The sequence below is a fragment of the Nesoenas mayeri genome (assembly GCF_963082525.1).
Source record: "Nesoenas mayeri genome assembly, chromosome: 1".
Classification (NCBI taxonomy): domain Eukaryota; kingdom Metazoa; phylum Chordata; class Aves; order Columbiformes; family Columbidae; genus Nesoenas; species Nesoenas mayeri.
In genome coordinates, this window is record NC_137541.1 from 16,253,856 (window position 1) to 16,275,281 (window position 21,426).

The 21,426-nt window shown below is 36.4% G+C and overlaps 1 protein-coding gene across 1 annotated transcript in view; it reads right to left on the bottom strand.

Moving 5' to 3' along the window:
• Positions 1–21,426, bottom strand: part of LRRK2 (leucine rich repeat kinase 2) — a gene marked incomplete at both ends in the record, with an annotated part of 63,555 nt that overhangs the window by 39,828 nt on the left and 2,301 nt on the right. Inside the window, 13 exons of the mRNA XM_080363820.1 lie at positions 4–148; positions 1,095–1,225; positions 2,905–3,029; positions 3,965–4,094; positions 5,722–5,828; positions 6,585–6,664; positions 7,206–7,330; positions 8,533–8,652; positions 11,466–11,597; positions 15,015–15,149; positions 16,810–16,944; positions 18,805–18,893; positions 19,941–20,047. Of these exons, the coding sequence (XP_080219946.1) occupies positions 4–148; positions 1,095–1,225; positions 2,905–3,029; positions 3,965–4,094; positions 5,722–5,828; positions 6,585–6,664; positions 7,206–7,330; positions 8,533–8,652; positions 11,466–11,597; positions 15,015–15,149; positions 16,810–16,944; positions 18,805–18,893; positions 19,941–20,047 (1,561 nt within the window). The remainder of the gene's footprint in view (positions 1–3; positions 149–1,094; positions 1,226–2,904; positions 3,030–3,964; positions 4,095–5,721; positions 5,829–6,584; positions 6,665–7,205; positions 7,331–8,532; positions 8,653–11,465; positions 11,598–15,014; positions 15,150–16,809; positions 16,945–18,804; positions 18,894–19,940; positions 20,048–21,426) is intronic.

Consider the following 21,426-nt stretch of genomic DNA (forward strand, 5'->3'; position numbering starts at 1 on the left):
TACCTTGTTCGTCCGGATACATCTGCAGGGTGTGAAGCACAGTGTCAGTAGCTCCTTGCTGGGTTAAAATTTCTAGTGCACCAGTGCACTCAGCTACAGAAGCAAGTAGTTTGAATCCACACTTCTGAATGCTCGGATTTCCAATAAACTAATGGAGAAATGAGTATCAAATGAAATCAAGTTTGTTCTGCTTACAACGGCAACGGAGGATTTGCTTGTTCTTAAAGCTGTTATTTAAGAATAAGTGATTGTTGTTCTTAAAGTATGAGAAATTACAGCTGATGTGACAATAAATAAAAATAATCACAATTTCAGAAAGGTTCCCTTTTCAACCATCAGTTTCAGCTGCTCATGATCTCCCCAGATTTTCACCTTTGATTCTGAAAATATTCCTTAGCTAGTTTTGTAATGGAGAGTGGGATTTTTTTTCCTCAGGCTTTCAGTACAACCATTGATTGTGGTCATGTGAACTTTGTAAACCTTGTAGAGGTGGGATTCTTCTGAATGCCACAAAATTGTATCTTTCCTATCACTAGGATTTAAGGCTAATCTGCTGTGCAAAGTGCTCAGTGCTTCCTTTGTTTAAACTTCATCTGCTTCAGCCTTTCACTTTTCAGCTTCCCCGTCAAGGCACTTTGATCATTCTGTTCTCAAGTGGCTGGAAAAAGTTATAGAATTGAACAGTGAAAAGAATGCAGACAATTGAGAAACACTGCTCTGCTGAAAGAAAATGAGTATGTATCCATGAAGGCCACAGTAAAGAACCACTCAGTTCTCTGTGTAGTTGAGGTGTAGGTATAAGGACACTTTTTGTGTATAAACAAGTCCACTAAAAAATCAGAAATAAACTGAATGCTTGGAAAAAAAAAATAGCCTTGTTTTTAGAATTATCCTTTTGAGTTACAGTATAAAGGATCGTCAAATACACTCCACAACAGAAAGAAGCAGCCCCAAATTATAAATGAAACACAAGACTTAAGATTACTTCAATCAAATCAATAGGAAAATCAACGTGGAATTAATACTTACAAATGATTTATGATTGCAAGTGTAAAGTAGTGACAAAATTAATTAGAATAAAGTTTTAACTATACCCTGTTCAAAGCATTAAGCACCAACGAATGAGTCCCCTCCAGCAGACACTGGCTTTTAATAACTTTTACTGTAAGTGCAAAAGCAGCATCTCCCACATCTCTGGAAGAACCATTCGGGTCATTCTTTGTATCTGCAACAATGGAAAACAGCCTTTCTCAGAAGAACAGATTTAATATCCCCCCCAGTATTAACCCAATATTATGAACTTAATACAATAATCAAACTGAACACACAGGTTTTACCAGCTAAGTCAGAGGGCGTATTTCGTATCTCATGACATTTTCAGAATACTGTAGTTACAGAGACCGGAGTCCCTCCAGATTTACACTGTAGTGTGAGTACACTGCGTTTGAAATGACGATTTCACCATATGTTTGCTTGTTACTTACTGTGAAAATGCAAAATCATACCAAAGAATTTTGGCTAAGATATGCCGCAATATATCACTTTTTGAGCTTTGGGACTTCCTGGTGCTCCTGGTACCCACTTCAGAGTGTCTCTTCCTTTTGGAAGGAGACACTATAGAGAAGCTCTCAACCAGTTGCCCTTTCTTACTTGGCAGTACCTCATAGGCCAAAATTTACCCACAGATGATGTAAGTGAAAGGTGAATGCAAATAAAAGAACAGAGAAAGTCTTTCAGATTTGCTTTTCTTGTAGATATTGGCACTCGCAGTCAAGTGGCACTACAGAAAGTACCCAGAAATCCTTTAGAAGTCACTTCAAGCATTCATACTTGTTCCAGTCACTATTTTTCCCATGAAATACTTTTTATTCTCTAAGGAGCCTGCAAGTTCCAACATCCAGTTGGCGTTCTCTTTGTTTGATTATGCTTTAGAAGGGCATCACTTCCAGGACACTGGCAAAAAAAAATTGTCATGCCTACATGATAAAATACATATATCAATGTTAATTCTGCTGCTTATTGAAAAAAAACCCAAACAAACAAACAGAAAAGTATTAAGATTATAATTCAGAGAACAGAAGGAAACGGAAACCCTGCAATCAGTCTGCATATTAGTCAAGTTGCTAGTTTCAGAGTTATTTGTTTTGTAAATGTTCAACTACAGCTGCTGAGAGACACTTGCAAAACGTTCTGAAAAAAAATCAGTGCCCTGTGTCTGTACTCTCACACTTAATATCAGAGCAAAGAAACAGGATATACAGTAGTAAACTGATAACAGTTAAAACTTTCCCTAAATTCTATTAAAGGTATAGAACTAATGAGAAACCTATTTTTCCCGCCATAGCTTGTCTTTAAGGACTTTTTTTTTCAAAGGAATTTCTAAGCTGGTCAGTTTGTCTTCTTTTCTGTAGAAAATAATATATAATAGTATATTTAATATCTTCAAATCACTATTTTTTTTTTTGGTGTCAGACATCCGGTTTCTATGTTCCTTCCAAGACATACTATTAAAACAATCACATTTTGTGGTACAATAATGTTGATGTCATTATCACTGTTGGCTCTCACTTAAAGGATATCTATGATGAAAATACACAATCACAACAATAGCTCCACACTCATTCCCTGAATTTGTTAGATGTAATGGAGCTAACTCTTCACTGATAAAGTAGAGATGAAATCAGAGGGATAATTTTGGTCTGTTATATTCAATACCTCAAAAGTTTTCCTCCACCTTGTATGTTCTTAAAGAGTAACAGCTGCTCTCTGCTATGTCTCCAGTAAATCTTCTGAAGTCCCGTTAAAGGCTGTCTCATTACATAAAAAAGGCTAAACCCCAGCTATCTAATCCTATTTTCTGATTTGGTGTATGATGCTACATTGTTTATATTTTAGATGACTTACCAGGCATCATAAAGTGTAAAAGGACTCGAAGTGCTTCCAGTTGTACAGAGAGTGATTTTTCATGTTTCCTCATGGCTTTTACAACTTCTGATGCAGCTACTGTCATTGTATCCAGATGAGGAAAACTGAAAATATTGTTTATAATATAAATAAAAATAATGCATTTGTAAATTTTACATGCATTTCCTTCCTTAATTAACACAGTGTGATAACCTTTTAGAACACTGTAAATCTGGTTTGCGCTATGAAATATCAATCAATCTATGGCAGTTTTCTTCATCATAGCAAATATATTTTTTTCACACTAATTCCATGAATTCAGTCCATGTAACTAATTCCATTCTAGGCTACTGAGAGGTTCAATTCAGTCCAGAACAATGATCCACAGAGAGTACAATATTTCATTCAGGATGTATGGTGGATTCACGTATTTCACTTTGATTCCAGTCTAGATATGTGAAAAGACACATCTTCCTTCATTTAGTGCTCCACAACTGTCATAAAGTACTGATAAATTGACAGATACTTGTAGAATAAACAGAAAAGTATCAGTCATGTCATGTTCTAATCTTGAAGAAAAAAAAATCTCAATGTCATTAGCACTCCTAGAAATGACAGTAGCCAAAGATCACTACATTCACTTAGAATCACGTTCCCATCCTGTATACCAGTATTTATGAGTCACATGATTGATTTTCCAGTCATGTTTTAGACCATTTGCAAAAGCCAACACAAAAGTAATATTAACACAATGTTATTTAAATAATCAGAGTTAATATTGTGTGAAATATCTTAGCTTTCACTGGAACTCAGTGTGGCTAACAGGAGGGGAGACCACCTAGCGACAGTTTATTCAAACCTCACTGCTTGAGAACCACGAAGGGAAGAACCTGCAGCTCCCTACACACCCACCCAGGCATGTGGCTACATGGCTTAAAAAATTCAATGTCTTGAAGAGGGCTGTCAGTGAAACAGTCACCAATTTAAACATAATCACTTACAGCACTGAATCTCACCAACCTTCACTTTGGAAGTGGCCATGTATTTCTAAGTATATTACCTTCCTTCAAAAACATGATTCAGAATCCTGCAGGCACTTTCAGCTACTTCAGGACAATGTGGATGTTTCCTCATTATGTCCAAAACATTCATGTGCATTCCTTTAGCCAAAAGCATCTTCCTAATATTTACTACAACACAAAACAACAAGCATTCTATAAGTAAATCTCTCATCATGACTAGTTCTCAAAACCAACAGACCTGCTAACTTTTTCCCCCCCTTTTCAATATTTTTTCTCACCAAATACAATATTTATAGAAGTATAAATTAGAATGGGAAACAAGTTGAGCTGGAGGTGACTTCTATTTACATAGCTTAATCAAAAGCATCATAATTCCTGAATGCCTAATAAGTTTAAACATATCTGCTATTTGTACTTATATAAAGTTAACTTAAGGGAAGGAAAATGTACAGCTTTATTTTTTTTTTTTTACAATTGTTTAAACAAATTCTCCTCTTAACTGCATTCTGTGTTCATGTAGGAAAGCAAGAATTTAGAACTTTCAAAAAACCTTCTACCTCCCAAAATAATGCTTCAAAAATGAAATATTTGTTCACTCTATTTACTTTGTTAATTCATATTTTAAAAATACCCAAGCACATGTTGTACCTATAACTATAACCAATACAGATTAGAACACTATAAAAATATTCTACATTATCATAGTAACTAGCACCAATTCTTGTCTTTCCCAGTTCAGTATATCAATTTCAAATGGTTAATTGAAGCAATATTGCATTATGAGAGGGTTTTATCAAGCTTATTTCTGCCTAAAATTTCTGGTGTAAGCACATTCATTTAGGGGAAAAAAGAAGGGAAAAAAGACAAAATAAAAATTTGCTTTAGATTTCTAATAGGAATCAGAAGCCCACTTGGCAGTAACATGTTACCAAAGTACCTGGTATAATATATGATAACAGTATGCATACATTTATGAGATCTGTTTTTTTAATATAGATATATATTTATCTCATAAATAACTATAAAACCTTTTCATTACTAGGTTTTATGTACTTGGATGGCTCAGTAACCTAGTCATAAAACAATGCTTTCTCACCTAGAGAACAGGAATTATCTGCTAGTCTTTATCTTCCTATCTAGCCAGTGGTTTTCAATGGGCAGTCTACAAACCACTTGAGGTCCATAACCATTTCAAAGGGTTCTGGGAAAGATATCTAATAAAAGCAGGCCAACTGTCAGTAGGCTTAAATACTCTACACGTGGCTCCACATCTCCACTGAAAAATTTTGAGGGGGCCTGCAAACTGAAAAAAGTTAGGAAACCATGTTAGGGACACAGTCAGGACTAATACAATCTTGAAAACTGTTACACACATGCTTAAATTTCTACACGACTGGATTCACTGAAGTCAACAGGCCTGCTCAGATCCCCTGTGTTAAGCAAGAACATGGTATCCCTGTTCACATGATTTTCAACAAATGCTGCTCTTGATGAAATTCAAACATGTGATAAATGTTTAATCAAGTATACAAAGAAAACACACTCTTTTCATGTCCCATGCTTTAAAAAATAGCAATTGCAACACATAAACTGGCAATGAACTCTTTGCTTCCACATACTCTCTTTGACATGAGCCAACAATAGCTTTTTCAAAGCAAGGAATAAACTTCCTACTAAACACAACTGCATAATATTCTAATCACTCTGTTCATACAGCAGTACACTAAATATTCTTTAATATTAAAGCAAAAACTTTCTGCTGAATTAGAAAGAAAAGATAATTGAATGCCCTTACCACTTTGTTGTGACAAAATTGCCAAGGTACTAGCAGCTGCCTGAAACACTTCTTTTGAAGAGGAGTGCATCAGCATGGAGAGCATCACTGCCCTGTCTATTGGGAACCTTTCACAGAGAGACAAATGACCTTATTACAGCAGTTACTTCATAATTGTAGTTCAGTTTCCTAAAAAGTTATTAAGCAACATAATTAAATTTTCAGATTATTGCACTTGGCTTCTAATATGTTTCCAGAGCAACAGTTGACTGAAAGCCCTTTGCAAACTACGTATATTTAGCCTACTCTGAATATCACTGAATTCAGTTTGAACCATGCTTTCCAAGTGACTTGAGGTCCAGAAAGGGATATGAAACAGGCTTACTAAAATTTGAATGACTCTGAGAAATAGTTTAAGCAAAATGAAAGACTGTTTTATGCATGCCTGGATTCTCCCTGATGAGGCAGCACCCCCTCTACTATGCCCTTTCATCTGCGTTGTGGGAAAATGAGCGCTGCTTTACCATGCTACTTATGTAGTAGCTATCTTAATTGTCTCAATTTCCCCTACTCTTACATTATTTCATCCTCTCTATCCTTGTTGCAAGTAAAGAAGAAATTCCTTGAGAACTGTAAAAAATAGCCCCATTAGACAGTGTTCTGACTCTTTATTAAAACACTAGCAATTTTGCCAGAGTCAAGGTTAGTACACTTTTCAAGAAAGAAACTTTCCTGAGTGGTGTTGGTTACCACACATTTCATCGTGTTTTAGAAAACAAGAAAGAAAAATAAAAAATAATTGAAACATGAGACCCCAAATGCCCTAATAGTAGGCTTTCATTTTTTTCATTTCCAAAAATGCAGTTCAAGATATTAACACTGACTGATTATTTCCATCTCCAATCTTCTCATGAAGGTTGCGTTGATACAGAAACAGATTTTTCAAAGCCCAGCATGCAGCCTCCTAAATATAAACCAAGAGGAGACAAAAGGGTTAAGACAATATGCCTTGAGAATGTCAAAAACATACGCAAAATTTAGATAGTTCGACTGTTTTTCAGTTCATGACAAGGATACAAGGTGCTTTGTGTAGAAATACAACAAAGTGTGGACTGTCACATTCTTTATAGCAGGGATAGGTCTGAGTTACAAACATGTGCCATGATCTCATTTGATTTGCATTTTGACACCTATTTTAGGCCGAGATTAATTCTGCTCTTGATGGGCCTGTGTTTTGCTGCTGTATACAGAGGAGTTAAGTAAAGAAAATCTTTGGATAGCCAAAGTTTCAGGTAACAAGTCTCAACTACCCACATTTGATCCAAAAAAGTAACTGAAACCAGTGGAGGTGAATAAAGATAAGAAAGCTTAAGATTATTCTAAATCTAATCCAGTCCTTAAGGCCTTGTTTGCCTGAGGATGTACAGGAGAAAATGATGTTGCTAAACCTTTTATTTAATGCATAATGCAGTCTTTCCATACCCCTGTCATCCAGAAATTCTCACCAGCACATCTGTGTTTTTTCGGTGTAATTCTAATGCTCTGTAACACGCTTCCAACCAGCATAATTTTTCTTCCTCCTCCTCTTCTTTTCTTTCCTCTAAGTCGCGGTTTAAGAATATTGTTTCAGCTTGAAATAAAAAATATTCACAGTAAATTCTGATTGTGAAAACAAAACAATGATGTCTTAACCTTCCTGTAGTCATGAAGGTGGTCACACTGCCTATGGGAGCGTTAGCCTTTTCAGGGGACGGAGAAGTCTTTTAACATAAACTCTATGACACATTTGAAAAATGCCTTTAAGGTTATAAAGGGACTAAACCCCTTCATTATAGTGTAGTAAATTAGATACATGGTTACAGATCAGTCAATTCTCAGGCTCTGAAAAGATTGCACATCTTTTTTTTTGGTGTGTATTTACATACAGAATACAACAGATATAAAATGTAACTGATACATTTGCATGTAACCACTTATCACAGAACCATCTACACTCTGAAGCAGTGCCATTAAAAAACCAAAATGCAAACTGCAGTTGCTAAGAGAGAAATATCTGGTCCCAGAAAGTGCTACAGAACTTAAAGGAAATCACTTAATACCTGTGATTTTTCAGCATTTAAGGAAAAAAAAAAAAAGATATTAAAAAAAAAAGTATGTATGGTCATATTATATGTATATATATTATGACCATAATATTTGAAGCTTACTGGAGTTTATACTGATTTCTAATCTTTGATATTTTGGGGACTCTTAAACAGCATTTCTACTGGCTTTTGTATGGAACGATAATGCAAAAATTAAGAGGATCAGATATTTGTCTTTTTGCCACTAGCTAACTAACTTCTGTTTCAAAATAATAGCTAGAGTGTACTCAAGGAAAAGTTTACATTTTTTAATTGATTTCAGAACTCAAGCACAAGCATTGATTTGGTGCTGCTATCAACTGCCACAATGTAATGAGTACTGTCACACATGGCAAACACTGCATCAAAGAAGTGCTGTTATCTCTAGAGATTTTACCCTAATTAGGCATTATCCAATATTTGCCTATGGATAAACGGGTTGCTTTGATAAGATCTGCCAACATAATTTATCAGCTCTGAACACTGTGAGGATGTCGGGCACGTGGTTTGGACACAGCCAAGCCACAGTCAAACAACAAACTGTGAGCATGCAGGAAATCTAGGTCTGTCCAAGTGATCCTGCCTGAGGCTTTCAGCTTGGGGAAATGGAGTTCGAAACGATTACAGGAAATCACCAGTGCAAAAAAATGAAAAAGTGGACAGATAGATGATGTAATTTATTTATGCAATTAGAAAGGAATTTACTTACTCAGAAGAGCTAAACAACTGAGACCTGCAGCTTGTAACTTTGCATTTTCAGGATATGTTTTAACAGCCTTCACAATGACTTCTGGAACCTTATGTAATACAAGGATATTGAAAAAATTTCCTGAAAAAAAAAGAAGATATTAAATGAATATAAACACATACATAGAGTTTTATACACATTTAACATAAATTTCTCAGCACACAACACACAAACTTTGTCTGTAGCAAACACTGGATTTCTTATTATAGAGCATGACACAACAATGTTTTATTTGTGGAATAGAGAGGTCAAGGATAAAAAACAGTTGGGGTCTAGGTCCTTTGTGTTTTTTTACAAAAGACTGATGTTTAATGCAAAAAGAAGTACACATTGTCATCAAAATTAGAAAAATACAGTCAGTGTATCACTTGCAGACTTCCTGCCAGGAAGCAAATGAAGTCCCGGTCTTGAATTCCTGCAAGGTTTTGATTTATCCTGTCAAGAAAGTGGTGTAACTGTGTTTTGCACTCTGTTTTTGCTCTCCTCACTAAGTAGATCAAGGTTAGCATTATAAATACAGAACACATACATTCTGGAATAGCAGAAAGAATTACCTTTTGATGATAAATGTATTTAAAGCATAACTTTAATCATAGGCTGTACTGTATTTATATTAGAGGCTGGATATAAGGAATTCTGCAAAAAGCAAGCAAATGAAAAGAACTTTCCCATTTGTTGTAAAAACAAGTATAAGGCATAAAATAATTCAGCAACATTCTCTTTGTAAAATAGTTTGATAGCTATGGTTTCTCTATTGCTATCCAATTTTGTTTAATTCTTGATTAGTAAAAATGAGAATTACACTAGCAACATAAAAAGCCAAATTAAAATCTATCGGTGTTTCTCAAACCTTTCAGATAAGGTGTGAAAGATAATGTATGAAATCAAGAAGTCTCCCATATTTGAGCATTAAAAAATATAATTACAGCAGAAAAGCTAACCTAATTTCTTTCCCTTAGGTCTGGTCCAGAGCCCTATAGGTGCTGACTACCATCACCATCTAGACTTTTCTCTTGGAACTAAGTACCTCTCCCAAAGTTTTATAATTTGCTTTGATTAGACCAAGTTAACAGAATGCTAAAGAACAGACTGTAAGGCAAGTCCTTTCCAGATTCACCATTCTAAAACCCTGGCCTTAAAACCTATTACGAGTGAACTGGAAACAGCATTTTTTTTCTTACTCTGTAGTAGTGTGGTTCGTGTAAATACATTACTTACCACACATAAATTAATGACGTTAGGCTATGTAATGAGTAATTATGTTGGTTTGTGTCTGGCCAAACAGGTATCAGTCAGTTAAAATTCTGATGACAGTCAAATCTGGGACAGTCATTACCGGACTAGCAAGAACACATGATGGTGACTTTGGAAGGCACGAAATGCTGACTTTATGATTTCACTGCCAGCGAACATGTGAAGACAGTGTTCATCAGAATAACATGGGAAGCCACACTGGCTACATGGAAATCTTCCAGACTATTTCTAGGAGCACGTAGCAATTTCACATCTGTTTCCCTAACTGTGTGGTGCTGTGGACACCCCTTCCCACAACTCTCCTGAAGTGGCTTCTTAACAAGATGAAGGACATCTGTTATGCTGAAAGAAGAAATGACCTCATAGCTCCTTTACTGCCACTATTACTTGTTAGTCAGCACAAACGCATGACAAATGTGTGACTGAAACCAGGCTGGTCACGCTTAGGGCAAGATTAAGGCATGACAACAGAGCTGCTGTGTCCCCACAAGTGCTGGGCTTCCCTGCCTATCTTCAGCTAGCCTTGCACAGGAAACTGTTCAAGGGTAACGTCACCTCTTGCCAAAAAACTGTAAATACCACTTCAGTGGCCACCACATTTTCTTGAAATTTTTATTTGGCTTTGTGAAGGGGAATTGGAAGTTGCTCTGGATTGCACTCAAGTTTGATCTGTATTTTCTACAATATCTGCATGAAGAAGCAGAAACAGATGGTGAAAGAATGGGACTGACTTGATTAAGGGGAGTCATGCACAGGGTACCAACACCTGCAGTAGCTTCAGGCCACCACCTGCAAGAATTGGGAAGTCTAATTCAGAAGAAAGACCTTGGCTGATGAAGAACCTATCATGAAGTGTGAGCTCCTCAGGCAGCTATTTACAGTCTTTTTCTATGCAGCAGGGTGAAAATCGTATTTTCATTTGAACTTCCAATTACGTTGTCCTTGCAACAGCTCAGATCAGCTTATTATAGTGGCAAGAGAGAGCACAGAGCTGCTTAGAGGCACAATAAATCCCTTTTCAACATTGCCATCATTTCTCTTGATGTGTCACTAGCCCATGTTAGCCCAGATTACTGTTTCCCAAGGCAAGGGAGGTCCAGGAACCAGTGGTTCTTTCACTGCTGCAGCACAATGGGGCTCAGGACCGGCACCACAGCTGGGCAGGAATGCAGCACAGATCTCTAAAGGTAAATGCATTGCAAGGAGTTAAAACACAGCCTTGGAGAATACCTCTCAGGTAATCCTCTAGCACCAGTTGTTTCTTACACATTCTGCACTGCCACTTCATGGAAGAAATCTAGAAGAAATTTTCTCCCTTTCCATAGTAACTTTATATAGAATAGGATTTATTATTTCCCATTCTCATCTTGTGCTTCTCCCACTCTTTTGTCTCATTTTTTTGCCCCACTCTAGTATTTTATGGCAGCTTCTGTCATTGTCACTAATGTTTAACACAGGACACCATATTCACTGTGATCAGTGTTCCCTCAGTATGTTTACAACATTAGAGACACAGAACTATACACCTCTGAGGAGTAACTGGGATAGTAGTTCTCTCCTTACCTGTAACAGTTGCTGTCATTTAAGTCCAGCTCTTACAGAGTCAAAGCAAGCTGACTGTAAACAACTTGGGAACTTACCCACTGTGAGCTTATGCAACAAACAGCAGCTCACTTCCTGAACTGTTTCACTATTCGGGAAGCTTTGCATCATTTCCACTATAATGTTGTAGCAGCGAACATTTCCAGACATGAGCACTTCAACATTGCTGGCTAAAGAAAGAAAACAAAAATCGCTTCTTAAGAAAAAGCAAACAAACAAACAAACTTGTTCCACTTCAGACTTTATTTAAATAAATTTACTTAGAAAACTGAGCCTATGTTTCAGTTTTTGCCTTGCAACTTGAGAGCAAGGTAGCAATTTTTTGCTGATATTGTCATAGAAGACACTAACAACTACCAACACCTGGAAATAATTCATTAAGTTCAGAGTCTATATTAACATTCATGGATTTGTTCCATTCTGTAACAGGCCATGTAAAAGACACTTCCTCACAAACTATTTTTATGTAACATTTTTCTTAAAGCTGAACAAATTGTTTTATAAATATTAATTGAACCTTATAAATGGTGTTTATAACAATGACTGAGATCAGGCAAACATTTTGCAGTATTTCAGTAATATTGCCAGAGACATACAATTAAGAAACGATTTAGAAATGTTTTTAGCTAATAATGGAATTTAATTGATTTAATAACATTTTTCTAAGTGTTCCTTCCTTTTTAGGCAGAAGTTAGTAAGTTATTATTTTCTTTTATATTAGTTCTACCGTACACCTACTGTGTACTGAGGCTACAGTAATGTTCATCTAATGCTCCTGCAATATTTTGAAATTCATCGCAAATTCCATATTTCACAGAATGGCTGGTGCTGGAAGGCAGCTCTGGAGGTCACCTGGGCCAACCCCCTGCTCAAGCAGGACCAACTAGGCCTGGCTGCCCAGGACTATGGCCAGATGGCTTCTGAGTATCTCCAAGGCTGGAGATTCCACAGCCCCTCTGGGCAACGTGTGCCAGTGCTGGGCTACCCTCACCCTATTTACTGCTGCTTATGCAGGCCAGGTACAAAAACCAACGGGACACTCACATGAGCCAGTACAAAGACAGGATGCGTCCCCTCCTACTGAGGACAGAGCAATCCCACATGCAGTAATTTCAGACAAAATAGCATAATGGCAGTTAAAAAACAGCATACAAAAGCATCCTTGTAGTATGTCTATTCAGTGTATGAGACAGAATATGAACCCAAAAAATCTTTGACAAAATCCCTCCAAGGGCATTAGCATTATTCTGCTGAGGTCTATGAACTTTCTTACTCATTCTTTCAACAGCTTCGTTTTCCTGTTTAAAACGTAAAAGGCATATTAACAACTGTACTATTGAAAATAATTAGTTTTTTTTAAACTGTGGGATATCTTCACAATAATATATCTGAATATTAAATAATGATACTCTGTAAATCGAAAAAGCAAGCTCTGAGTGGGAAGCATTTCTGAAGCATTCTGTTTAATAGTGAAGGAAGGTACCTTTCACAATGCTTTAAGGTGACAGCAATTTATTAATGTCATTCTCAACTGAAAACACCTTTTTAAAGGTATGTTCCACAAAATCACATCACTTCACAGTAAGTTATCATTTCACAGGTGACAACTATAAACGTATTAAAACACTCAGAAGATTCTAAAATTGTTTACTAGAGAGAGAGAATAATTAATTGCATGTTTACTCTGCAAGAACCAAGCAATGGTACATTTGCAGGGAGCCACCATTTCCCACAACAAGTTGACAAAAGGAGATGGAATGGTCCTCATTTAATCTTCACCACCAAAACTTGGTCATCTAGGTTCTCACAAGTGATGAAGAGATCTGAGCACTCTGTATGGTGACTGGTCCCACCTGTAACAGATACTTCTCCCAGGGGTAGCTAAACTTCCCCTCAAAGTGCCTGTTTCTTCCCATCAAACACAGGAGAAGCCTGGATGGCTGCCTGTGACTATTAACACCATTTAGATGGTGAACCTGCTGTGACCCATCATGCTCCTATGAACTTTGGAGGACAGTCAGCAGCAAAGCATTTTCTTATTCCATTGAAGTAATGAGATTTAAAAGAGTTCTTGTACCACATTGCAATAAACTCTCACCCTTCAGTTTCTTATGACATGTAAGCTGGAATGAAGTCTACATCTGTATTAGTGAAAGAAGGCACAGTGAGGTACAAATCCTTGATGTAATTTGGAATAGACACTTGAACTTCATGGCATGAAGAGAGAAACATTTTACTACTAGATAAGCTAGAGTGTGGACTTAGAGTGGATGATTTTCTTCATGGTGGCCTTATAGGAATACATTTTCTTGCTGGTATTGTGGGATGTCACAGATCAAGAGTTTGAATGCTGGCAAAAGTAGCCTAGCTTTGCATGCTCATTTGCAAGCTATTTGTTTCTCTCACTATTTTCAATCTTTCATATCAGAAATCAGAGTGATAACCTCCAAATAAATATTAATACATAGTTCGGAGCAGGTCTTTGTCATGCCCTTCTCTTGTTATGCTTTGTACTATTTTAAAAAGCCCTTAAAATCTGGCATACTCTTCCTTAGAAAATGGCTGTAACTTCTGGGCTAGGGTAAAATTACTTCCGGCTAAAGGAATATTTAACTTTTTAAACATGAACTGGAAGAGCTGAGAAACAGAAATTAATTAGCTTGGAGCCTGATTAAATGTGGGATATTCTAGTCCTTGTTTTGGGGCACACAGGGGGTCAGCATCGTCCCCATAGAGCCAGACAAGATGGATGAGCAAGACTTTGTGAGGAATCACGTCTGCAGAAGTACAACATTCTGTACCTCACAGAAGGCCTGGGGAGCAGGACACTGCTCTATGCTTGCCAGAACGGCGATTACCAGCAGAAAACTGACAAGAGCTGACTCTGTATCAACAAGATCAAATTGCTGTCAACACACTGACACAAAACATGAAGCACATTTCTCAGGACCTGGTTTTGCACACGATAGGGACAGCTGTTGTAAGAAGACAAGACATAATGAAGGCATTTTCTTTCAGTCTTATTGTATAACACCGAAGGACACTGTAAGACTCCTACAACATGTGCCGTGCTACAAATGCTCCTCACTGACCAATCAGACAGGGGTGACAGGGCCCAGATACCTTTTCTCAGCCTTAGCCATTGGATTTGTGTGGGTGATCTTCCCATTGTGGAACAGCCTCTGCCAATGGTGTTCTTTATCTGCTACCTAAACTCTCTGAAGATTTATTTAGTCAATAAATATATCTTATTTGTCAAGCATTAGCAAAAGACATGGCAGGGTCTTGAAACTCTGACCTCTAAAACCATGATTAGCATCTTCATTATCACTTACTCCAAGCAGAAGAAAGTCTCTGTTCTTTATGAGACAGTTCAGCTTTATCAGAATGCCTCAATATGAACATTTCCCATGAAAAAATTACAAATCAGTATTTCCCAAAGAAAAACAGAGAAGTGATTCGTACGGCAACTCCCAAACAGTTCTCACTGATTTTTTACAATTACTGAAAGATTACCAAAAATTGAGGTGAGCTGATGCACACTATGGGAGATGAGGAATTGAAAAAACTTCCAATAATGCACTTACATGGACCAGCTAAAGAATGTAATGAATAAAGTGCTGGAAGAATCACCTCTTCTTTCGCTGGAAACTCTTTAAATACTTTCAGTATGATCATATGATCTTTGCTCTCAACAAATTCAGTCAGCTGCTCTTCTGGAACTAAATTAAAAAGCAAGAGAGATAAAGTATGTTTTGAGGAAATAGTTCATATCCTGGTACAACATGAGAAAGACAACTGTTTTTATAAAGTTTTCTTATATTTATTTTCTAAGTTTCACAGAAGTACTCTCCATCCCCGCAGTCTTCCATAGTTACAACTCCTTTTACTAAAACTGAGCTAGTTTTTTAGCTACTTTAAAGGTACTTTTTCTAGCCTACACTTTATGTAACTGAGTTCTGACTTCTAAATGCTGCCCTATGAACCAGTATTTTAAAAAAAGTCTTCTGGTCCTTTTCACTGAATGAACTTCAGGTATTCTTCACCAAGACAGTATGTAAGTCAAGGAAAGGCTAAACATACAATGAAAACAATTTGACGGAATGCTGTTTCACATACTCATGATTTTATTTCACTTCTCAGCAACTTTTTTTTCTTTTTAAATAATGGAGTTCTTTCTATAAAGACTACAGCCATGCTTTAATAATACCTTATCTTCATTGTAATAATGGCTTCAGGTTTTTCCATCCCTACCCCCTGTAATTCGTGCTGACATAACTGCGTAGCAGTGCAATGAACCAGATAAGGAAACAGATCCAGGTTGAGAAAGAACAACACATTTTGAATTTTGTAAGCAGAACCATTTTTTGAATCTGGTTCAAGTTAAGGCTAGGCAAACATTCACATTACAATAACTGAAAAAGTAGACAGGGGCAGCCTAGGAACTTGTTACATTAGCGGTGCCATCAAGAAGGGCTGCAGGTCTGTACCTGGAGCACTTTGCACATCTATAAAAATCAGGCTCTAACAAAAGCATGTACAGAATATCTAAGCAGCTCAGACCTTTCTGGGGACTGAGAGAAAAAAGAGCAGGACAAAACTATTCAGGGAGAATGGAAGAGGGGGAGGAACGCAGAAGATAATTCCAGGCACATGTGTGAGCAGAAATCTTAGAAAAAACAATATTAAATGGTGCCAGAAAGAAAAAATCTAAGAACTGGAGACTATCTTTGAAGCCAAGTATCATAGCAGACCTGGCAGGAGTGCTAAGACTTCTCGGTATTTATTTTAAAGCAAGAAACTCAATGCAAAGCAAGGCTGCTACAACAATGGGATTTCTGGCCATTACATACACCGTTCCTAAAATTTTTGCAGAAATTCAGTACACAGTGACTTAATCTCTTAGCAAAAACACAAGAATATCATACAGATACATACTCATCTTTCAGCATTATCAGGATCAAAAGCAGAATCACATATTTTTCTAAAGTGCAAACATTTTGCTTTATTTTAGAATTGCTACAAGTTTCTAAAATTTTCAAGTCTTTAAATAAACAACCCCATTTTTTGAGAATTAAAATCAAATACCACTACTTTGTGTTCCAGTGTTACTGGCTAACATTGAATCCCATCTTTCCAGTTAACTCTAGAATCAGAAATTAAGAGACCTTTTGATTTTTTTAAAATTTCATATTCATTGCTCTAATTTAGAAAATTTGTGATATTGCTTGAAAAACCTGTTTTGCGCTAATTCATTTGAAGAACAGATATAATACACAAAATGGAATTTGGAATGCAAGAATTTATTTATTGCAGTTACACAAACATTTGCAGTCCCCTCCCAACATACACATTTTTCTAAGATATACAAGATATAAATACCTTTCTCAAAAAGTTTGTGTAATGCTTTACATCCATGTTGCTGGATATCTTCGTTTTTAGGGAAGGTGAGCATGGCATTAAATACCAATGAAAACACATCCACCTCTTCCTCCAAGAGCAGGAAAGCAATTACATCTGAAGAGCAGAAGAGATTACATGTTGCACTGATTATTTTTTATTGAAGCACTATACTTAACCATTGAAATCCAATATTCTTTAACACTGTTCTTAAAATTTACCCTGATGGTTCAAACCCAAGTTTTTGTGTAACACACGAGGATGTTATCTCCTAAGGTAGTATTTTAAAATAGAACTGAGACATTCTAAAACATTCCTGCCACGACAGTTTTCCCTCTCTATACTCACTCCCACCTTGCACTACTTTACTAATTGTCTGACCTGTCAATGAGCCAGTTCAACGCACTAAACTGGCAGAAAATTAACCCATCAAGACCAACCTTTTTTCAATCATAGCAAGCTGAAAAGTTGCCCTAAGAAGTAAGGTTGGTGGAAGAAAGAGGGTAGGACTATACTGCCTGACAAAAGGAAGAGGGAATTTGAAATGTACCAGTCAGCTACAGTGAACCATGAAATCAGATCATCTGTGTCATGTCAGTTCTCACTCTCTCAGCCATTCATTCAGCCTGAAACTGAACTAAAAAATAAATCTCACTGTTGCTCTTGTGACATCAAGAAAAATCTGAAAAAAATATTATTCTCTCCATACCACATGTAGGCAAAAAGATTCATATTCATGACATTTTTCAAGCTTACAGCAATAACAATAGAAATCATAATGCCTGTTCCAGTGTTTCAGCTGCAGCTGGGGTTTTTTTGGTGTGTTTTTGTTTGTTTGTTTGGTTTTTTTTAAGAGAAGATCTCTCTATATGGCATTCATACTGGCATTCATACAGACACATAGAAATAAAGAATACTAAGAGATTTTTCTGACAAGGTAAAACTTCCAATATTGTTCTGAAGTAAGGTAGCTGAAATGAGAGTTTAAGTTTGGTTAATCAACTGCTGAGAAAAGTAGCAGCCAGGAATAAACTGTTACAGAATATATAGTCAACAGCCTAGGATCCTTTATGATACCTCACAATTAAAAGAAAGCTGCTAGTTACTAAGAGCCAGATTTTGCTATTACTATTAATCACATAGTGTAACGCCTTATAATGAGACCCATACTACCCAACTTCATCAGATAAAAAGTTAGAGATCCAGTCTAAGCTAGCCCTTCAGACCTCTACAATCAAAAGGCAGAGGAAAACAGGTTCAAGAGGTAACTCATTTTATAAAACACAAATCAATACCATGAACCATCCCCTGAAAATGCCTGTCTCACTCTGCTGCCTACACTAGAAGCCTGAAGGGCTGGAATAGCTTTAACTACCTAAAATCAAGTCTAATCCTTAGTTTTTAAATAAGGCAGATTCCAAAGCCTGCTAACAACAATGGAAACATTCCTATTCTAACAATAGTTTGTGCTAATATTACATGCCAGCTTGAACAAAACTAGCAGAATCTCTCTCTTTACTTTCAACAGAAGATCAAGAATCTCAGAATCATGAGAAAAGCCCTCAGGACCTGGTAAGATTAGGTCTCTGCAGAGCACAATAACAGCAATGTCAGAAATTATTTACTGTTTTTGCAAGTACTAACCAGTACTAAAGGAAGCAAGTCAGAATGCCACCAAATGTATCCTTTGGTAAGAAAAAATACTTATTTTACTTAACTATTTGTGTCTCTGCCAACAAGAAGTTGGCAAAATTAATCAGTGATGTTCTTCACAACTTTGCAATTTGGAGCATCCTTTCTATCTGGGTAAAAAACGTGCAAACCAGTACTCTTTTTGTATACAAATACAAATGACAAGAGACTTTACGGAGTAAAACAGAGAGGAAAATCAGGCCTGACATGTACAGTCACATACTTTATACCACAGTTCTGTGTTTTAAAGGCTTAGACAAAGTAGGGAAGTAAAACACACAATACCTGACATGAGGAGTAGATTTAATGCTTTCAGTCCTATTACTGAGAGATTTATATTTCCTTTGTGGACTGTCAGCATTTTAAGAATCTGCCTAGAAATTTAAAAGAAAAAAATAATAGTTGTGGTTAAAGAAATATTAACACACACAAAATTTTATCAAACATGTACTTTGAAACCAAAAATAGTTACAGAAATTAGCAAAAGCTTAAAAAGCTCCAGATTCATTTTTTTAAAAAAGTTTTATTTCAGTTTATGGTTAGTAATGAAAGAATGTTGGCATTTAAACTATTTTCATACTTCACTAATTTCATGATGCCTAATTTATCAATTTACTTTAATTTTTAATTATATGTATATTAATTCTATCGGGGACAAATCTCATTCAGGATGGGGTTATTCTACAGAAAGCAGGGTTGTGGCGCACAGCAGACTGGATTTTTAGACAACTAAGATTAGGTGGGACAAATACTCTTCCTCTTGATTTCACTACTTTAAGCTTATGGATATAATTGATCACATCTGGAAAGAACACACAAACACAACCATCTAGGTAATACTGCATCTGTTTATTAAAAGAGAAGGTCTTGATAATCACAGAATTCCAGCATTGTTCAGATTGGCAAGGACCTCTGGAGGTCCCCTATTTCTACTGCCCTGCTCAAAGCAGGGTCAACTACAACTGATTGCTTAGGGCCATGTCCTGTCAAGTTCTGAACACCTCTAAGGCCTGAGACTTCACAGCCACTCTGGGCAACTTGTTCCAGAGTTTGATCAACCTCAAAACAGTTTTTTTTTTGTTGTGGGTTGTTTTTGTGGGTTTTTTTGTTTTGTTTTGTTTTTAAATGTTTAAGTGGAATTTCCTGTATTGCATTTTTAGCCCATTGCTTCTCGTCCCGTCACTGGGTGCCAGTGAGAAGAGCCTGGCTCAGTCTCCTTTACTTTCTCCATCAGGTATTTACATACACAGGCAAGATCCCTGCTTGTGTGAGGCTCCCATTCTGAAGGCTGAAGAAATCCACAAAAATTTTCAACCATACAGAAGCCGATGTAATAATTTATATAAATATATTTCATTGTATATATATGCTCCCAGGATAACCAAGCATTCCAGAATACTCTTTGCATTGAAAATACTTACTGGTGAACACCCAGTACTTCCCAGTCCTTCCCAACATCCTTAGGAGCTATGCTCTGTAGAGTACTTGGACAAATTTCTATTAGTTTACAAAGAAGTGACCAACCCATCTGTAAAACAAAAATACAGCTATTTTAGAACAGATATTCTGTCGAACTTCAATGTTATCTTCTAATACTCTTGCTGTTTGGAAGACAGATGTTCTGCAAGTTATCTAGCTAAATCAAGAAAGGAAAAGTAATTAACACAGGACAAGACATAAAACATAAAAAGTTAAAAGACATAGGTAAAGCAGATATGTTAATGATTGAGAATGCATGGCTTGTAGGAGTGTATTGGGCTCAATGTGCTTCAGCACTGCTTGAGAATAAAGGGCACATAGTTGAAAGAGATGCTGACAGAGAAAAAATATGACATAATCCACAGTATGTGATCATGGGCCAGGGAAGACCTCTGCACTGCTACAGGTAGTCAAGTGTTATTGTAAAGAATAGGTGTTTCCATAATAATTTGCCATTTAATTGTAAATTGTAAGGAGAAAGGATAGGTTGTTAAAGGTGTTCAATGTTTTAAATACAGATGAGATCCCTAAACAATATTACGGATTTCATATTCTCACCATCAATCCTCAATACTGTGTGGTTTCAAAATGTAACAAAGGCAGTGAAAGTTTTGATATCATAAGGAATGAATTAAAACCAATAAATTTGTTCTTAATAAATATCTGCTCTGCCTTGTGCAAATTATTCGACTTTCAAACATCTCTGAATAACGCCAAAACCGAATAATGTTCCTCTTTTGTCTTCCGTGTTGGAGAAATCTGCTCTCTTAAGAAAGCCTGTAGGCTGATATGATTGAATAGGCTTTAGTGAGGATGCAGTAAGCAAAATCTGTACAGAGGATTAACTGATGAGCAAGAAAATCCCACTATATTGAAATAGAGGAAGTGAAATGAGAAATGTCAAATGTCCCACTTAATGACATCATAACTGTTCTTGTAAAATTTAGAACCTGATGAAAATTAGCTCAATGAGTTTAGAAAATTCTCTTTTGTATTAAAACTGTTTCTGATGGAATTTATATTTCCATTAAACATTTTATTCGGATTGTTGTGACTCTAGGTATTGACAAATATTTGTAAGAACTGTGGATCCAGAGAAGACCAAAGGAAACATCTGACTTGCTGACACGTGGTCTGTTTCACAATATTAAAATCACAATCTGAGATAAAAGAGAGCTTATTGTCTCTTTACTATTACATAAGAAAAGGTCTTTTAAATAACAGAAATCCTAAAGGTTATAGGGAAAGAAAAAAAAAAAGTAAACACATTCTTACAAGCACTTAAATGGGTCCCTGTACACAGAAACAGTTGGTGGCAGCACTGAAAGGCCGTTATTTTTAAATCAGACCCTTTTCATTTTTAGCATGCAATGAATTTATTCATTCACCTCCTACGTGTGACAATAAAGCTCTGCTAACTGCTCTCCA